The following is a 19,392-nucleotide window of genomic DNA, read 5'->3' as shown; positions in this document are numbered from 1 at the left end:
ACCACTATCACCGTTACGGCCATACAACTTTAATATGTTGCCCTCAATTTTACAACTTCATCCCGGATAGTTGTCCACAATATTCTTTACTATATTATCATTATTGTTTATTGCATTTAACAATATCGGCGTTTTAAACGTAATTTTTAATTATTTTACATCAAACCTTGGTTGGCTTGTATTATTTTCATATACAAGCAATTTCGACTGCATTTGTGCTAAGAAATCTTCATAACAATCGTTGTAAAGCTTGTCGCTACATATAATATAATACGTTGTCTTTTATAATCTATAGAATTCTTCGTCATTAATATATTAATTCATATTCTTTTCTCGTTACACACAGCCTATAGTGCCCAAGTGAAAATAAAAATAAGTATTATATATTATTAGGTACAAGGTGATTAACTAAAGTGCTCACCTTTATTTTTCTTTTAATTATTAATTTATTCAAATTTTTTATTATAATTGAGAAGGACCTATTTTAAAATACTTTGATTTTTGTAAATCATTTAAGGAGTGTCATGTGATGAGAAACAATACTTTTTATATTATTATAAATAGCTATGCAGATGATTTATTTGAAAATGTTGATATATATAAATAAATACATAATGGACCAATTACTGAGTAATTAATATGAATTACTAAAAGTGTATTTTAAGAATAATAATCAATAAATATAATTTTGAAAAAATTAAAAAATATTTAATACAGTATACACAATTTTTAAACGGTCATCTGTTAATAATTTAGAGAAAAAAAGAACAATTATCATTGCAAAAACTAAATTAGTATCACCACATGACAGTAATTAAATGGCATAAAAAACTGCATATTTCAAAATATATAGTCCTTAAATATACTTAAAATTTCCAAAAATAAAATTTAAATAAACTCATTATGAAAAGAAAAAATACAAGTGAACATATTATTATACTCGTATAATAATCTCGATATAAAAACAAAATTGAATGCATGCCGACCTTGAACTAAATTTATTGAAAATTTATTCTTTCAAAAAATATACGTATTTATAAAAAAATCTTAGCATCACATATTATAATTCTGACGAAAAGCTTTCAGAAAATTACTATTCAACGGAATCCATTGAACATCATGTGTGGCACCCCAGTTATTTATGTACGTGTGTTGTTCATAGTATACTATGCGGTATACGCCAGATATTCAAGATGTTTAAGCTTTCCTGGCGTATTCTAAGTCTAAGGGACTTCCCGACAAAAGTGTATACATTTTGGATAAGAACGACGTGCGAATAAACCTGCGCATATTTCTATAAGACGTCTTTATAATAATAATATAATACATTGTATATATAACTTATGTATATATATGTGTGTGTGTGTGTGTATAGGATTAAATTGATGTTATATTATTATATTATAATATATAGGATATTGCGATCGGATCGGAAACACTGACCAAGTGCACTGCGTTCTTATAAACTGTTTGTCGATTAGAGTGATAATGATAGCTTTTAATATAGATATAGATAACCTTAATGTTATATTTTCTGACATATCCGTTCACTGTTATTTGTAAAAATGTATAGTTGAACAAAAAAAAAACAAAAAAAAACTATTAAATAATCGAAGTCAAGAAGTAATAGCAAACTTGGTCGACTAAATCTTGTTTGTTGTGATCCATCTAAAATCGTTTTCTTGATACGGTAATCGTCCCCAAATTAATTTTGTTTACCTACTAACGCCTATTAACGCCACAGTCCGTTCTGTTTTTCGGTTATTTTTATCGCATTACTCGCATACCATATCGTAATTCATTAGGTTTTTCAAATTGTCACTGTAGCGGATCTACGTCGAGAAAATAATTACCTTCGTTTATTATTATTTTTTTTATTCCTTTATGTTCTCCGACGGCTCGCAATTTGTATGACTACTGAGAAACAAATCATGATGAGGAAAAGAACAGTATATCGCTCACTGCCTTCCCCGTCCGTCACCAACACACAGTACGTTTGAGCCTTCGTCTCCCCACATAAATAAACATTAAAAAATATATAATATATTTAAATTAAATTAAATTAAAATGTATGAAAAAAAAATATTCTTACTAAGAAAATAACAATTGTGAAGTGTTTAACGCGTGTACCTACTCGTTTGTTGCATTTTTATAAAATATAATATGTATGATATGACATGTACAAATATAAAATAGTATATCGGTATAATGATTTAAGGTGACCTAGTCGCAGTTAGTGAGATGATTATTTGATAGCTACATTTCTACAATATTTATTTTCCCTACAAAGTTATGGGACTGAGAAAGTTAAAACAAGTTATTATATTTTTTACGCGTCGAGTCTAGCTTATCAAAATGTACACTGTCTCGTCATTATCGTTTATTTACGTGGCCATCTAGATTGCCTCCATGTTTCGAGTCTTATTTTTTATAGACATATTTCGTTTACTAAGTTTTTTATTTCAAGTTAAAAAAAAAAAAACTTAATGACAGATAAACGTATTTTAATAGCTAAGACCGACTAACTCTGACTATATTACACTCACAGGCCACGATATATACTCGTCACGACTATTTAACTTTGTGGGGCGAACGGATTTTTCGTAATGACGACGACGACGATAACGCTTCCCTAATAACGCAGAACTCTGCGCGGTGCCGGTACAAGACGTACAATATTGCTACACAGTTAAGTTTTCCGTGCATGTATAACGCAACTCGTGTCGTTTTCAAGATTTATATTAACAATAACAGTTTTGTGGCAGCTAAACTTAAACGATCCGTATCGCGCGATTGTTCGAAGACGACCATGACGTTTCGAATGATAAAACCCCCTCCCAGTATGCTTCAGCTACGCCAACGTCATTTATTTCGACGATATTAAATTTATTTTTTTCTTCTTAAAATCTGTTGAACATTTTCGTTGGATACCTAAAATTATATTATATACGCTCCTCTAACATTAACTTGTTGATTAAACTCCTGCTATTTTGTTCTTTTCTTTCTCAAGAATAATGTGACATAATTTATACTTAATATTTTCTTGAATAACCAAAGTTTTAACATCTACTATAATTCTTATAAGTTTTGTATATACAATATATTTTATGATACGTATTAATGAATCTCTTTTCAAAAAAATATATCCACCAAAATTGTACAATTTTTTCAATTAAAATAACGTTAATTGTGGTTGTTTTGTATAAATTAAGACCTTTGTATTTGTGTCACACTACTCACATATTTTGTCAGATATCAATACTATATTATAATAATATAGTCATTAAACTCTGTGGTATTAAACGTGTTTTAAATACCTTCTAATAGTTCTCTAACACAAGTCCTTAAATAACTTATTTGTTAGACTTCTAATTCATTAACATTATTATTGAGCATTTTTTCCCCGTTTAAATGGCCGGTAATTACTGTCGGAGAAATAAATGCGACGACCGTAAATAGACATTGTTCACAATGACAATAATTTATGTATATATATTTAAAATATAATAATAATAACTGTAATAATGATGAATATCTTTCTTCGGGGTAAAATTTGGAATATTATTAAAACTCAAAATGGTGTAAAATTATAAATAATAACATGAGAAAAGACTCTATTCTTTTTTTTTCTTATATTTTTGGTAACCAATTATTTTGTACAAGTTTTAAGAATAGTTAGATATCACAATGCAAAAAAAAAAGACATAAGCTAGTTATGATTTAGTGCACGTTGGCACAATATTAAGACAAAAAAAAACTTTAAATACATCTTGGACGGTCGTGATAAGAATATTTTGTGTTTTATATAATATTTTAGTCAAATGTCTACGGGAATATGGACATTCATATTACATCGAAAAATATTGTTTGCAATCAATGAAATATTTAAATGGGTTTAATTAACTATAATTATTACAAAACTTAGTAAACTATTTAATATTTAAACAGATAAAAACACACATAATTATTTTATTAAAATGGCCAAAAACGAACTTTCACACGATCCCAATTGCCAATACAACACACTACTAAGTATAACCTCGTTCATCCAACCAAGATCTACAGCCAACTGGTAAAGGAAATTCACTGACCACAATCGAAATGATAAAATATACATAGATTAAGATAGGGGGTCTTAATAATAATATATATTATCAATAAGAATCATAATATTTAAAATTATGGGGATTTTAAAAATTTCATATTATGTGTACATTTATTATTATTAATAATATATACGCATATTATTGAATATTATCAAAGTAGGTTAATTCCAACTGCAACCTAATTACAATTTTATAAATGAATACTTGGAAGTTCTTTTAAGACTCTACTATCCTGTAGTATAAATACTAAATAGTATAATATATTATTGAATACAATATAATCTATTTTCAGTTTCGATTTTGTAATGTTTTATTAATTAAACAAGTTCAAAAGTTAAAATCACATAAAACAAACTTACATCCAAGATTATTTATTTATATATCTGCGTTATCTCTACACATAAATAATTATTTATAAACGCTCAATTACATAAAAATAAAAAGCACGATTCTTTTAAGTAACAAACATATTTTATATAGTGTTAATTGAAATTAAATAAAATCATACTCAAAATATATTTTTAACTAACTCTGGCAAAGTATTGGATCATCTTGCTCTGTGCAATTTCATCTTCAGTACATTAGAAAAAAGTTAATACTGACGTTTTTCAATTGATAATGATAAAGGTTCAAGGTTTTCCTACTACTTTTAAGACATTTAGAAAATGATCTATTTCTGGTTTAATTTTAACTTGACATAAACGTTGTGCGTAAATATTTCAAAACCAATTTCGACATTTTATTGAAATCTTGACCTTAAATATAACTACTAATGTCTTCAATATAATCTACACAAATGTTTTTAACTTTCTGTCATTTGCAGAAAACAACAATTCGGCCAAATATTAATTACCTAAAATATCAGGTATTTGTAATAAAATTCTTCAATAAACTCACATAATTTGCATTTCGATGTATTTGTTTACAGGAATATTAAATTGATTATTGTTATAATTACTTATTCTATCAACAGACCGTTGTAGTTATAAAGCAAGCCAAAAAACTTTAATTTTGATTCAAATGTATCTTATAATAATTATATTTCAAATATTCACTTCCATGTATTCTCTATGGCCACTGTTGGTTATAACTTATTAATAATAATTAAGATTGATATGAAATAATCGTTTGACGTTTGGCGGCCTTGGTTGAATGTAAACCACCAATTCCCTAAGGCTTTTTCTCCATTTCCTCTTCCCAAGAAACCTACCACACTGTTTTCAGATACCTACTAATAATGTGTTTAGAGCAGAGCAGTTAAACTTGAATACAAAACTTTTGATTAAATGACTCCTGCCACGATCATAAATTAACGTAAATTCGCTCATAAGCATATTCTATAGGTACATATTTCAAATTATTCATCAATAAGTACTTTTCGTAAAAAATAAGTATTTGAGAAACTATTTTAAAAACTTAAAACTTTAATCAGCACGTATTGTGTTTATATTGAACTAATAGTTTTTTTTTAGTAATTTATTAATAAGTATGGTAAAAAATTAATTACTGATTTTTCAACTTAATAATATATTATAAAATTATAATTTAATTATTAGATGCAAGCAATATAGTTTATTAACTGAAATATCTTTAACTCTTCACAGTGGAATATAATACATGTTGTACCTACTTGTTGAGCAAAACTCGTTTTTCATTCTTTTCTTAACACGTATTTAGTATTTATGAATATCGAACAGTGTAAAAATATAAATATATACACAGGAATACATTTTGGAAAAGAAAAAAATCAGTATTCACCACTCACTGCAGTATTAACTATCGGAGACTTGTTAGTTGTCCACGCGCGTGATGATAATAAATGAGTTATACCACCCGAATATTCAAATATTATTTTACATGTATATACGTCGAAATCGTGAAAATAGAAACCTTTGATGATGATGACGTATCACTCATTGTATTATGCAACCGTGTAAAATAGATAATAGAGGTAGTCTGTTCGCAATAGAGGAGTCGTCTGCCGCCGCCATCGTGGTAAAAAAAAAAAAAAACACTATAGGTTCGTGATGAAAAGAAAAATTGTATTATTATTATTATTATTAAGACGAAAAGGATATGTGTTCGACGATATTTTACGTGCGATGCGAGTGGAACAAAATGGGAACAAATCGTTCGAATGAAGATTGATGAATATTATATAGAGCTGACATAAAATAGTATCGAAGTTATTAATAATTGAGAAAAAATAAATAACACGCGCCTTTATAAACAGATATTTTATGTATTATGTATATAGTATAACTATATAGTATAGTATAACCTAACCTGTGTATATGGTATATACTGTATACTGTATGTAATTTATATATTATATATTATTATCTAACCTTTAATAGGTATATATGTCAGTCGTTACTATTAGGATTACGTTGTTGTGGCAAACTAATCCATCTATTATAGGTATATAAATATATTATACGAGTCTAGTTATTTTTCTTATAAAACGACGAGTGATCTACAATTTATTACTTTTGTGGAATCAATTGATCTGACTGCAGTATTAAGTATGCATAATAGACTTATGCAGATACTAAATTTAACCACGGTAAAAACAAATTTAGATAGCAATATAAAATATCAAACAACGATCTCAATGATTTATATGGCATCGATAATTTCATATCGTACGTAAATCGCTTTATGTGAAAATTCGAAAACAATATAAACAATAATAATAACAACAACATTAGATCTAATAACGTCCAACACCAGAATCAAGGTTAGATACAATAATATTGATTTTTAATAATAACAATTTTACCTATTTAAAGCACTAATTTCTATTTTATTATAATGGAGGTTAATAATTATTATATAGTATTGTCAAGTATAAAGTTTGATATTCACAAAATGAAGATGAAATGACGTTAGTTAATATTGTTTTTTTTTTTTGATGATGTTTGCAATAGCTTATAAAATATTTTTTTCATTAAATTGCGCAGCGCATACGTTTGAGTTACTTTTGTGTAAACAAAGTGACCCAACCATCAAGTATCAACAATGTATATATTATATAGTACCTATGACGAAATAATATTTTAAAAATATATGGAGTTATTATTTTTTTTCTAAATACTCTATTACATATTATTGTTATAAAGCTTTTTCTGTTTTTTTTTTTTTTTTTTGAAAGCCTTTAATGTTTATTACCTACTGTTCTGCAGTAAATAATTTAAAAACATTTAAATATTATGGAAAACAAGTTTAATCCTTTATTTTATTTTTATTTTTCTTCTCGAATCATCAAAAGAACTTGTATTTAATTTTGGAATAATTCAATTTAGTGTTTATTTTAACAAAACCAGACAGAAATATGATAGTAAAATATTTTTGAATTCATAGCGATGTGAATCCCAATGTTGCAACCACTAACATTATTGTATAAAGATTAAAATAAAGCATGCTATTACTGAATACATAGACGAGCTACCTAAGAGGGATTAAAAGGGCCTAAGATTACAGATTTATCTATACACAGACCCTAAAAAAAAAACAGTTCGTTGAACGTATTTTAAATCATGAAAATTAATTTTCAGACCCATTTAATAAATACAAGTCTATTAAAATATTTAAAGCATAACATGTATAATGCTTAAAACTATTCAAACGTAAATATTCATTATAATAACCTTTGTACTGTTAAAGCTGATAAACTGAAAAACCACGGGGTATACTTAGAGTATAGCTACAGATATGGCTGTATCACTTATAATCCATAATTCTTTTTCCTTTCTATTATATACTTATTATTTATTATAAAGTATTGTCGGTTGATATTAAACGAAAATTCTACCTCCGCTGTAGACATTTAATAGCAGTCTAAATGCTTAAGGTTTGATAATAGTTTAGTAGCAGAACTCGTATATCCTTATTATTTTGATATTTGATTGTGGATATATAATTGATGGGACGTAAAAAGACCAATAAAATAGCATCATTACTATAATTTAAATATGCAAACACGTTTCGTACAGATATTATATAAAAATATGAGCACTTTAATTAACGCAAATAACAAAGGAAAACTGGATACGAGCGATCACCAAAACATCGATACATGCTCACATTAGACCAAGTCTGTGTGTTTGGACCTTATGTAGTATGGCACAAATAGAGGACTAGATGCTTAGTGGTTGGTCACACGCATTTTTATACGAAATTGGCGGCTATAACACAATGAAATATAATCTTGTGTCCAGTCATAAATTTTTTACCACGGGAAATAGCGGAATTACATAAGTGCCATCACCGGTTAGGTTATATTATAAAATATTGTAATCATTATTATTATAATTATTCGAAAACGATGTAGACTTATAAAAATAATGATTGCATATATTAATACATCAGTCAATCAAACACCTAATTCAACGTTTCTGGTCACATGAATCAAACAACATTTACCCTCCTTTGCTCAATTACTTTGATTCTATTTTACTCCAATCTTATGTCATCGCATAACTAGACTCTGATTACCCAGGTGATAAACCTGCCCACCAACTTTGCATCCAAATATTCTTAATAAAAAAAAACTTGATTCAATAACTTGAATTTATCCAGATCTACTATTGTCTAATTCAACCTACTCTGCATGAGCCATTCGCTACTACCGATCACCTCTACAATAACTTGACTAAATTATTCTTTGCTCCATATTCTACATTTACTAAAGACGTTGGCGATCTCTCGTGCTTATATTCTTCGACTACTCTTTATTATTTTTTAAACGTCTAATTTTGTTTAGTTACCTTAAACCTATTAATACGAGTAAATAACGAGTATGTTAAAAATTAACTATTAAACTGTCATTTTCGCCGGTTATTTAATAAAAAAAAAAATGATAATAATAGTTACTGTTTGTTATATGATGATAATTAAAAACTAACAGAAAACATGTTTTAGTATGTATAATTTAAGGAAAAATTATGCATGTAAATATATATAATAGACAATTATTATTTATAAATGTTGTATTACTAAAAATTATAATAACTTAAACGAAAAGAAAATATAATATATCTGTACTGTAAATAAAATAAACTTTATTATTTATTTAGTTTTTTATTGATTTTATTCAGCAAGACCAATTAAACTAAAGAATAATCATTAAATATTTATGTGATCGATGGTTTTTATTTATTTTTTATTTTTAATGTACCATTATTTGTATTAATAGTATGTAAGAAGTTTAAACAAGTTTATTTATTTGTTCTCAACGTTAATAAACTAAACGCGTCTTTCTATATGTTCATTGATGGAGTAGACAAGCCAAAAGTTCACAATATTACAGAATTCGTTTGAGAGGCTATAATTAGGCATTGTAAATGTTATCTATTCGTTTATAGTTCAAACACGTTTGACTGTAAATGAACGTTCAAAATTAAATCTGAACGTTAAGTGATGCAGACAAATAATAATTAAACAAACAAATGTTCTAAAAGTTCCTTAAAATGAATTTCTAAACAAATGAATACTTAATTGACTGATAAAATGAACTTTTTATACACGTATGTGTATTTATGATTTAAAACAAACTTCAATTCAAAGCAAGTTTAATGTTTGGTAGTAATATTAAATTTATTTTACAGAATAAAATATGTTCTTATATAATTATAAAGGACAAATAATTAAAGACAGTGGTTTTTTGTCATCGTATAGGCGTTTTATTAATAAATATTGATTCACGAATTAATTTTAAGATTTAAATCTATTGATGTAATTTTTTTACTTTGAAATATTTTATTCGTAAAATCGTAGAATTTGTTTTAATTGTATCACATGTAAGATGATTCATCCCCTTATTATTGAAGAAATAATGAAGTTGTTTAATTTATGGAACTTTTAAATATACTTAGACCATAATATTTTTAAATTCTTAAGATGTTTTTAATTACTTTAGGAATGTCCGGTGAATGTAAAAACTTTTATTTTTCAAATAAATAAATACTATAAATTATTTACTGGAAAAATTTTCTGAAAATGTTTACATATCAATATCAAAACACCAAATGTGTGGTTTTGAGTTAATTTATTTATTTTTTATGTACTAAGGATAATAGGTCTATGGTAATGAGTTTAGAAGATTTGAGAGTAATAGTAACTTAATAATTTTAACAATACTAATATAAAACTATCAACATTTAAAATTTATAAAAATTATCCAAGTATAATAAACACTAGATTCCATTTAAGTATATATTTTTATTTTTGTAAAACCATTTTTAAGGATTAATATTTATTATCCTTAGTATAAACATTTTAATAACAGAAAAAACTAATTGTTTGAACTTTAGAATTAGGTTTATCAAATTTATTTTCCATATTAATGCATAATATAGTTTACAAAAAACGAGGTTTTATTAAAAAACAAAAACAAAACAGAAGTTTGTATCGCCACAAGACACTTTTTAGGTAGTACAAAAGAATTTGAAAATATATCTTAAAATATATTTAAAAACTACAATAATCAAAATTTTAATAAATTCAGTATTGAATAAAAAAAATAAAGGTGAGCATGCTTGGTGGTGAATCTTGTATAATATGCTAGAAATTACTGTTGAGTTTTATCTTTTAAAACTTATTAAAAAACTTTTTCTATTATTAGAAAATAATAATAATAATGATTTATTATTCTGTAATATTTTATAATTGTGAGCTAGTGTTATTGTCAACATTCACATTACTATGTTTTTGTTTACATGGTTTTTGATTTACCTCGAATGATTTTAATATCCGTAAAAGGCACTATCAACCATAATTAGAAATTTGCAGATATTTGGATCATTTGTGATCTACATTTTTGTAACCTAAAATATAATATTATGTACAGTAAAAGTCACTACAACCAGCATCGCGTATTAGAACTAAATACTCTTTATAACAATCAAAACATTCAAAACGCCATGTTTCGGCTTTTATGAATAAAATAAATCGAACAACAAAACAAATTTTCGATTATTATGAGCAGGTCGTTATATTTTTCCTATTATGTAAACTTATAGGTCAACTTGCTCTTTATCTCTTTAATTTTATTAATATATAATATATTACTTACATATTATTATGTAATATGTCTTATACTTTTGTGTTTTACATAGGTAAACATAATTTTTATGATAAGTTATTATTTTCAATTTATGCGTGTATTTAAAGATTCAATATTAATCTCAATTACATATAACTAAAATAAAAGGTAGGCAATTGTGTACCGCTTTGCTATACATTATGCGTCAAGTGCTACACTATATTATTATGGGTGTGTTAAATTTAAATTCAATGATATAGGTATATCATTCTATACGAAAACGATTCTGAGTAGTAACGATCTGTCAACCTTTATCACTATAAGTATTATTTTTTTTTTTTCATTCTATATAATTTATAATTTATAATATACGCAATAGGTTTAAGGTAACCATGGTTACAAAATAATTATTTAAATAATAATATTGAACTTGTGTAAAAATTTCCGTTTTTCCTTGATTTTTTGTTTGTTTATCCCAATTATTAAGAAAAATACTGGGCATTTTTTACTGTTGACTCCTCAAAATACTCACTAGATTCACTTTCTACCAGAAAAGTTGCTGAAGTTTAAAATTGAATCTTTTTTATAACCTCAATACGTGTCCCCCTAGACACAAAAAAAAACATATATCATTTTAAAATCATTACATTCCTCGTCCGCTCAGAATCTAAAAATCATTTGGTTTTCTTATTTCTCGTTTACCATTTATATCGAGCACTCGTAACCGCTTAAAACGAATTACCGGTCACAACAACGAAGGCAATTGGCTAGTCCTTAAAACTCGTTGTAACCGATTTATACTGACATACTGTATTGTGAAATAATATTATTACAATATATAACTATTGTATAACTTACATTAATTTATACTATTTATATTTTATGGTAATACATTTTTATATTATAGTATGATAAAAATAATAAAATAATACATTAATTTCATATCAAAAAATAAACATTACTATTGGTCAATGCGATGAGCCCAAAAAACGCTCAATGTGACATATTAAATTTGTTTGGAGGATCTATACGACGAATATATTTAAATATGCGTATCTTACCATTAACACCTGTGAACCAAGTTTGTTTAACGGTAAGAACTTTTTCGATCGGACTGATTGATTGTAGCATCTTAGTAATATACAATATTGAATATTATAATAACACGTACGTATATATGTGACGTAATTTAGTTAAAAGTTTTTTCACAAACATTTGCCAAAAAGTTCTTCGCGGTTTAATCGCGTCGAATTCAAATATATAAATATTGATGTATTACAATATGATACGTATATTAATATTATTAATAAAATTAAGTCTAAAGGCATTTTTTTTTTAATTTTGGAAAAATAACGCTCAACGTCGAGACGTATAACGTCAATTAAATATGATGCATTGCTCTGAGGAAATGCAAATGCCGCCATCACGGTTGTGGGCACCGACACAGTTGTAATAATAGTCAGTATGCAGTATTATACTATTATGCGAGTATTTATGCATTGTGCCGGTGATATTAAATTACCATTAGTAGAGCGGTGGTAAAGATCATTAGATTACCTACCTGGTATACAATGCATTATAGTAATTTATAGTAATTATAATCGGTATTATAACACTCAGTCGAAAACCGGAACAGACCGCCGGACGAGATCCAAAGAGGGCTTTAGTGAAATCAATCGTTGACGTTTTGGCGTCTTAGTTCATATAATTTACGATTCGAGGTAAATATAGTATAATATAAGAATTCTATAATAATAATGTCGTTATGAACAAACCCGCAAATCATGTAATTTGTCACGAGTTATATAAATTATCGTACTAATTTATATATGTCGAGGCGCGAGCGTAGAAATAAATTAAAAACTACATTACATGTTGAAAATCGTTGCAAACATGCTCTCGATTCACAGCTGTACCTGCACCGAATTATAAACTAAATTATTTTTTTCTGTGACATTTGACACGCGTATCACCCTGTATGTGTGTATGCGTCATGTTTGTGTGTGCGTGTATATGTATATACACGTAGCTTTTCGCGAATAAATCCGCGAGTTCGATTTTCTTCAGACGGATTTGCGTTACTCGTGGGAAAACATTAAAGCGAAAACGACGAACGGGAGAAACGGCAGTGCACGATTTATTTATTACGGTGCGATGAATTTCGTGTAAGAAATGAAACAAAACAAATCAAATCTACTTCTCTACCTACATTTTCGTCGCCGTCTTCATCACCACCGTCGCGTGTTGGTGCGAAAACACTTGTCAGCTACTATATATAATATACAATATAAAAGTATGCACATGGTGTACGTACAAAAAATATAAAACGCTTTACCGTAAAAGCTTATATTGACGTTCAGCATGATTTTTAGCAAACCCTTTATTATATGTATACCTATATATCAATCCGAACCACATTATAATATATATATAAATATATGAATGTGTTGCATGTGTGTACTAATGGATATTCCATATTTTATCAACAGTCAACTTTACAATAATTATAATAAAAAAAAAACACTACCGAAAAGTATTTATTCTCGTTCACTTCATTTATTTAGTGTGTCCGCTTGTCCACGATTAAAAATAAAATATAATTATAAATTATTTTAATATTAAATAGATACAAACGAAGTATAACTATAATAATGTCTAGTGGCATATACGCGTGCGTTGTCATATTTTCGCGGAATTGAAATATTACCGGACATCACGAATGAAAAATGGAAAGCAATAACGATTTGTAAATGAAAAAACTAAACGTATACGTTTTCACAGATGTAATTAATTTTGACCCGACTTTGCGCTACGTATTATATTCCGCGCCCATCCGGAGACACCACCTCCGGTATATTATATGCACCGCCACCACTTCTGCAATTCTGCGCTAATGGATAACGGGAGAAATGCGAATGAAAAGGATTCGGCCAGCGATATTAATACCTGCAGGTTCCGTTCCTCGTGGTAGACGAGTAATTTATTTTTATTTTTTTTTTTATCCCCCGTGACATATACTGCAATACCCACATCAAAAAAGTATCAAGTCAAGTGTGTATAAAAATATTAAAACATCTCAAGACAAATAGATTATAATATTAATATGCTTGTCATAAAAATAAATTATCTTTATTTGTATTTGTATCCAAAATGCATTATGATATTAATATATTACAAATGTAATGTAAATAAATATAATAAGTACAATAGCTTTCATTAAACTGTACACACAGTAGTAGCTTACGCGCATGTGTTTATTTACGCAAATTTACTTCTATCTATGTTGTAATTATTGACAATTAAGTTTGCTGTCGATATTAGTAATGTTGACGTGAACGATCTTCGAGAATTAAATCGATTTTTCAACCAATATACTATTATATACTATCAAACTGTATTTATAAATAAGTATAATGCACGTAGATTATTTCGATTGTTTTGAAATATTTCACGATTTATCCCCCTTCTACAAATCTCAATTCACGGACACCTCTATTTCACCAAGAAATATACCGGTATATAATACTTAACTTTTTTAACTTAATATAATTGTATAATATAGTATTATTTGAGATATCGCAAAAAGGTTAAAAATATAATTATTTATTATTCATTTTTAGATGTTATACACTAGTCAATGTACCTATATTGCCTATTTGATACGCCGTGCTATAAATATTTTATTATTATTATGTTATACATTGTGATACGTCGTAGTATACATACAAAATTATTTATTAGATTTACTAAAATGCAGCACATTTACATTTTAAGATAATTATAAATATAATGATATATTTTAAATCTATTTTACGTATGTGTATAAAATAGTCCATTAAAAACAATGATTATAATATTATTATTTTTTAAATTGCAACAAGATAATAAAATCAATTAAGTTAGTAATACGTGTGCTATAATTATTTTTTTGCAACTTTTTCATAATATTTAGTGTTTTTATTTTTTTTATGCGTATTGGTACATTTTAGCCACCTATTAAAATAATTGAAAAATTCACTTTTTAAAAGACTCTTAACGTGGAATATCCTTTCAAAAAAATAACGACATAAAATTCACAAGTTTTTTATCATATCAACTTAAAAATAAATTATTCGTTTTACATAATAATTAAAATAATACACCACGTACAAAATTTGATGCAACTATCTAATTATATATTATACTATATAATTCAAAATACTAAATCTGAGTGAGAGTTCTAACTCATCCTTTCTTTTATTTGAGGTTAAAAATACATTTTTTATATACCTGATGATGATTTTTGAAAAGAATTTCATTAGTTTTATTTTTTTTAAGCAGAATGAATTTTATTACACTTAAAAAATTCTTTATAATATTATTATTATTATTATTAAATTATATCGGTTAGTTTTAAAAGATAAAGAAATTCAAACTTATTTGGTATACGTCGCAATGGTTATTATAAAGAAACTACAAAGTGAACCAGCATTCCTATAAGTTTACAACTGAGGTTTTGTAGTAAAGCTGTTTTGAAACTTACTTAATTTGAATTATCGTCTACAATAATAAAATCAGTTTCGTCTTTATGACAATGATTGTTCATTTTTCGACAAAATCATATATTATGTGTTTCCAACACTTGCAAGTTTCAGATGATATCATAATATAATATAACTTTATGTATTTATATGAGGGCAGTAGCAAACAGTTTAATCTGACATGACTTGTAACTGTATATTAGTATATTACAAATCAGATTTACAACGCTATCTGAATGAATTTATAGTAATATAATAAATACATAATATATGCGCATATCCATGTCACAATAGCGTAATACCGCATTACCGCCTAACAATAATAATTAAAAATAGACCTGCAGTACTCGTTTCTAATATAGCAATGTATATGTTTATAATATTAATATGTTATTTATGATTACTTGGAAATAATTATGTATTTTTTTATATAATATAAAATTATATTATTATATCAATATATAATATTTATGATAAATAGTATAAAATACTTAAAAATTGATGGGAGTGGTAGTGTGGTAATTTTAATTTGTTTGCCTAATCTATATTAATTGGTACCTAAGGATTATTTAAAATAAATTAAACATCCCTGTCTCCAAAAATTTGACCGAATCTCCTCTTATGACCGTTGACCACGCATTATAATCACGTGCTGTATGTAATGGCGGTGCAGTAGATGATAATATTTTGACGTATATATTGCGATATCGTAATATAATATGACACTATGATCACGATATTAATATTATATGCATCATCGTCAAACGTATCCGGTGCTCTTTGGGTGGATATGTTTATGCAAATTTATGCAGTGATGGTTTCGTCGAACTGCCGACCGCGCTCGTTCGACCGTTAAAATAATATAATAATAATATAATATACCAGCCCGAAATGTGGGTGACAAATTTTCTGAGGATGTCTACGGCGGACGGCGATCTACTCATTCGAGTCGGACGTTTTATCGCGGCGAGGTTGGAACGCGCGTCAGACTTTGTTAAATTCCATACTGGTGAACTCTTGACATTTTTAGCCATTTGTCACAATATATATATATATAAATAAATAGAGATAGTAAAGGAGAAAACGTGTTACACATCCTTCCTGTTAAAAAGACGATTTAGAGTGTTATTAACACAGTCTACACACAAACATATTTGTATAAATAAAACTTCGAATGTCAATCAAAATTCACTACATATTATGACAATCAATCAAAAAAAACAACAAACAAATAAATAAATGAATAATTTAATTTAACTGTTATAGCGTATAATTATTAATTTATATTTAATTATTACTGTATCGTGTTTATATGAATTTGAGCATTTAATTTGACATTACTATTAATATATTATAAAATGTTGTTATTATTTATATTTTTAGCATAATTTTACACAAGAAATAATTTATAAAAATAACTGGTTGCAATTTACAACAGACAAATTAAAATTCCTTTTAAATATTTTTGTTTCCGATTTTCGCTAATTTTATATTTGTTTTTAACTGAAAATATATTTATTTGCTTATTTTTTGATTTTACGCTTAAACCAAATCATGCAAATTACAAAAGTTAACATGCAAATACATGATAGTTAAATGCTAAATATTTACAAAAAAAAAAATTACGAAATTTGAAATTTGAAATTAACGATATTTTGTAATTTTGGGGAATTCGGCGCGTAAACGCGGTGACCGTTGCTCGTTTGTTTATAGTGTTTATATTATGCAGTACTTTTAGTACATAACAGGATGCACACATATAGATACATACCTATGTAATATTATTACAATAAAGTCGACTATTTTTATTTTTCAATGACGCAGCATGATAAACAGTGAAAATCACGTTAAAGTTAACCTAACCACCGTTAAAGTATACCGCCATTATGATTTTCAATCAGCGTTTTGCGACAACAACTTGCAAACAAACACGATCAAAAATAAACTCGGTTTTAATATAATCGCCCGTAAAGTGTTTACTTAAAAACTCATTATGCACAAAAATCAAAACCACACGGATTTGTTTATTTTAAAATTTCGTGCCGATATCGACCGCATTATTATTATATTCGTGTAGTAATATAACAACGTTCGCGTCATCGGATGTGTGGGCCTACGTTAAAAGTGAATCGAATCAACTACACGACGAACTTGTCTAATAATTATACATACCTATTGGTATGTGCATCTAATATACATGTCGTGTTTCTAGGCATAAATTATTATTAACGTCCTCGAGGTACCTACTAATATTTTTTCAGAAACATGTCTTGAATTTTTGAAGAGAAAAAAACGTAACTTTCAGAGAAATAAAGCTCTAACACTATTCTATTCGCGTATCAATATCATAATTTACGTAATATGAAATCTAATGAGTTGCTTTGTCCGTTACAGGTTCATGGTCGTATTGGTGTGCCTGATTTTCAGCGTGCTATCAACGATCGACGAGTATTCCGGGTTTGCGAACGAGACACTATTTTGGATGGTACGTATTTGAATATTTTGTCTTTTACTTTTAGAACCCAATAATAACTATACAGTAGAATTCCGGATAAAAATCGACTGAACGTCCGGGCGAGAAAAAAGATTTAACGGCTGAAAAATTTCTTTTAAAATATATTATTGTATTTATGGCTTATTCTTTTTCAGTTAAATATTATAATAAAATTATTTGTTTATTGTTACAAATTTCAAATTATATTACATGCATAAATAAATACATACATACAATATATTCATACAATTATATAATGTTTGATATATCATAATAATATGTCAATCATCTGGATATTTGCTTATCCTTTGCTTTGACCATCCTTGAAATTAATTAGTCCGGATAATCGAAGTTCTACTGTAATTTAATTCGGATTTTACGATATCGGTACAACTCAAGTTGTTCCACGTGATAATAAATCAAAAAATATATATTTCTATAATATGTGTGTAATTTGTTGTTCATTTTCCACACGCGGCCGCATACGTGTTGTGAATATTATTATTAGGTAGCGTATAACTCCACAATTTAGTGACTAACACATGGGCGAAAACATAATAAACCACATAATACAATATAACTAGTATAGAATATTTGCCATTAGTGTTCTAACGAAATTCATAATAGAAAAAAGAACAAACCGCAAACACACAAACTATAGCACAAACCATGTAATATTATTTACATACATTGTTTATGGTTAGATAAGATATACGTATACGCATAAAGAAATTGAATCCTATTAAATGTGACTGTGAAAAAAAAATGTTTAACACCCCCAACAACCACGTAATTTCATTACCTTTAAAAACATTTTAGATTAAAATCGATTGTTTTTAGGGTCATTCGGATATTTATACAAAAATATAAAATATTACAAAATATTATGAAAACGTTTAAATGATTGCACATCGATTTTTTCTTGGAAATCACTATATGATATAAACGTGGATAATTTTTTTATTATTATTATTATTATTTCTAATTGTAGTTTTATAAATTATTTAAAACAGTTTGACTATATATACAATTTTCATTTGGAACGTGACAGTCTGCACAATATATAATGCATTTTTAAATTTAATAATTTGTTTTAATTATAGATACGTACATATAAATATAAATATACATAGTGTTCTGTCAATTGTTTTCAACTGGCACTTTTTATTTTTTACGCAGTAATTAAAAATTTCGCACTTTAGTATTCATTCAAGTTTCAAAAGTATA

General features: G+C 27.0%; 1 protein-coding gene across 9 annotated transcripts in view; it reads left to right on the top strand.

The window, feature by feature from the left end:
• The window catches only part of LOC132921299 (potassium voltage-gated channel subfamily KQT member 1), a 250,277-nt gene that overhangs the window by 189,211 nt on the left and 41,674 nt on the right, over positions 1–19,392 (top strand). For all 9 annotated transcript variants that reach the window (XM_060984254.1, XM_060984249.1, XM_060984255.1 and 6 more), the window contains one exon: positions 18,066–18,156. In XM_060984254.1, the coding sequence (XP_060840237.1) occupies positions 18,066–18,156 (91 nt within the window). The remainder of the gene's footprint in view (positions 1–18,065; positions 18,157–19,392) is intronic.

This window comes from Rhopalosiphum padi, chromosome 2, assembly GCF_020882245.1.
Source record: "Rhopalosiphum padi isolate XX-2018 chromosome 2, ASM2088224v1, whole genome shotgun sequence".
NCBI lineage: Eukaryota > Metazoa > Arthropoda > Insecta > Hemiptera > Aphididae > Rhopalosiphum > Rhopalosiphum padi.
The sequence above is the reverse complement of the archived record's forward strand: the minus strand, read 5'-3'. Positions and strand labels throughout refer to the sequence as shown.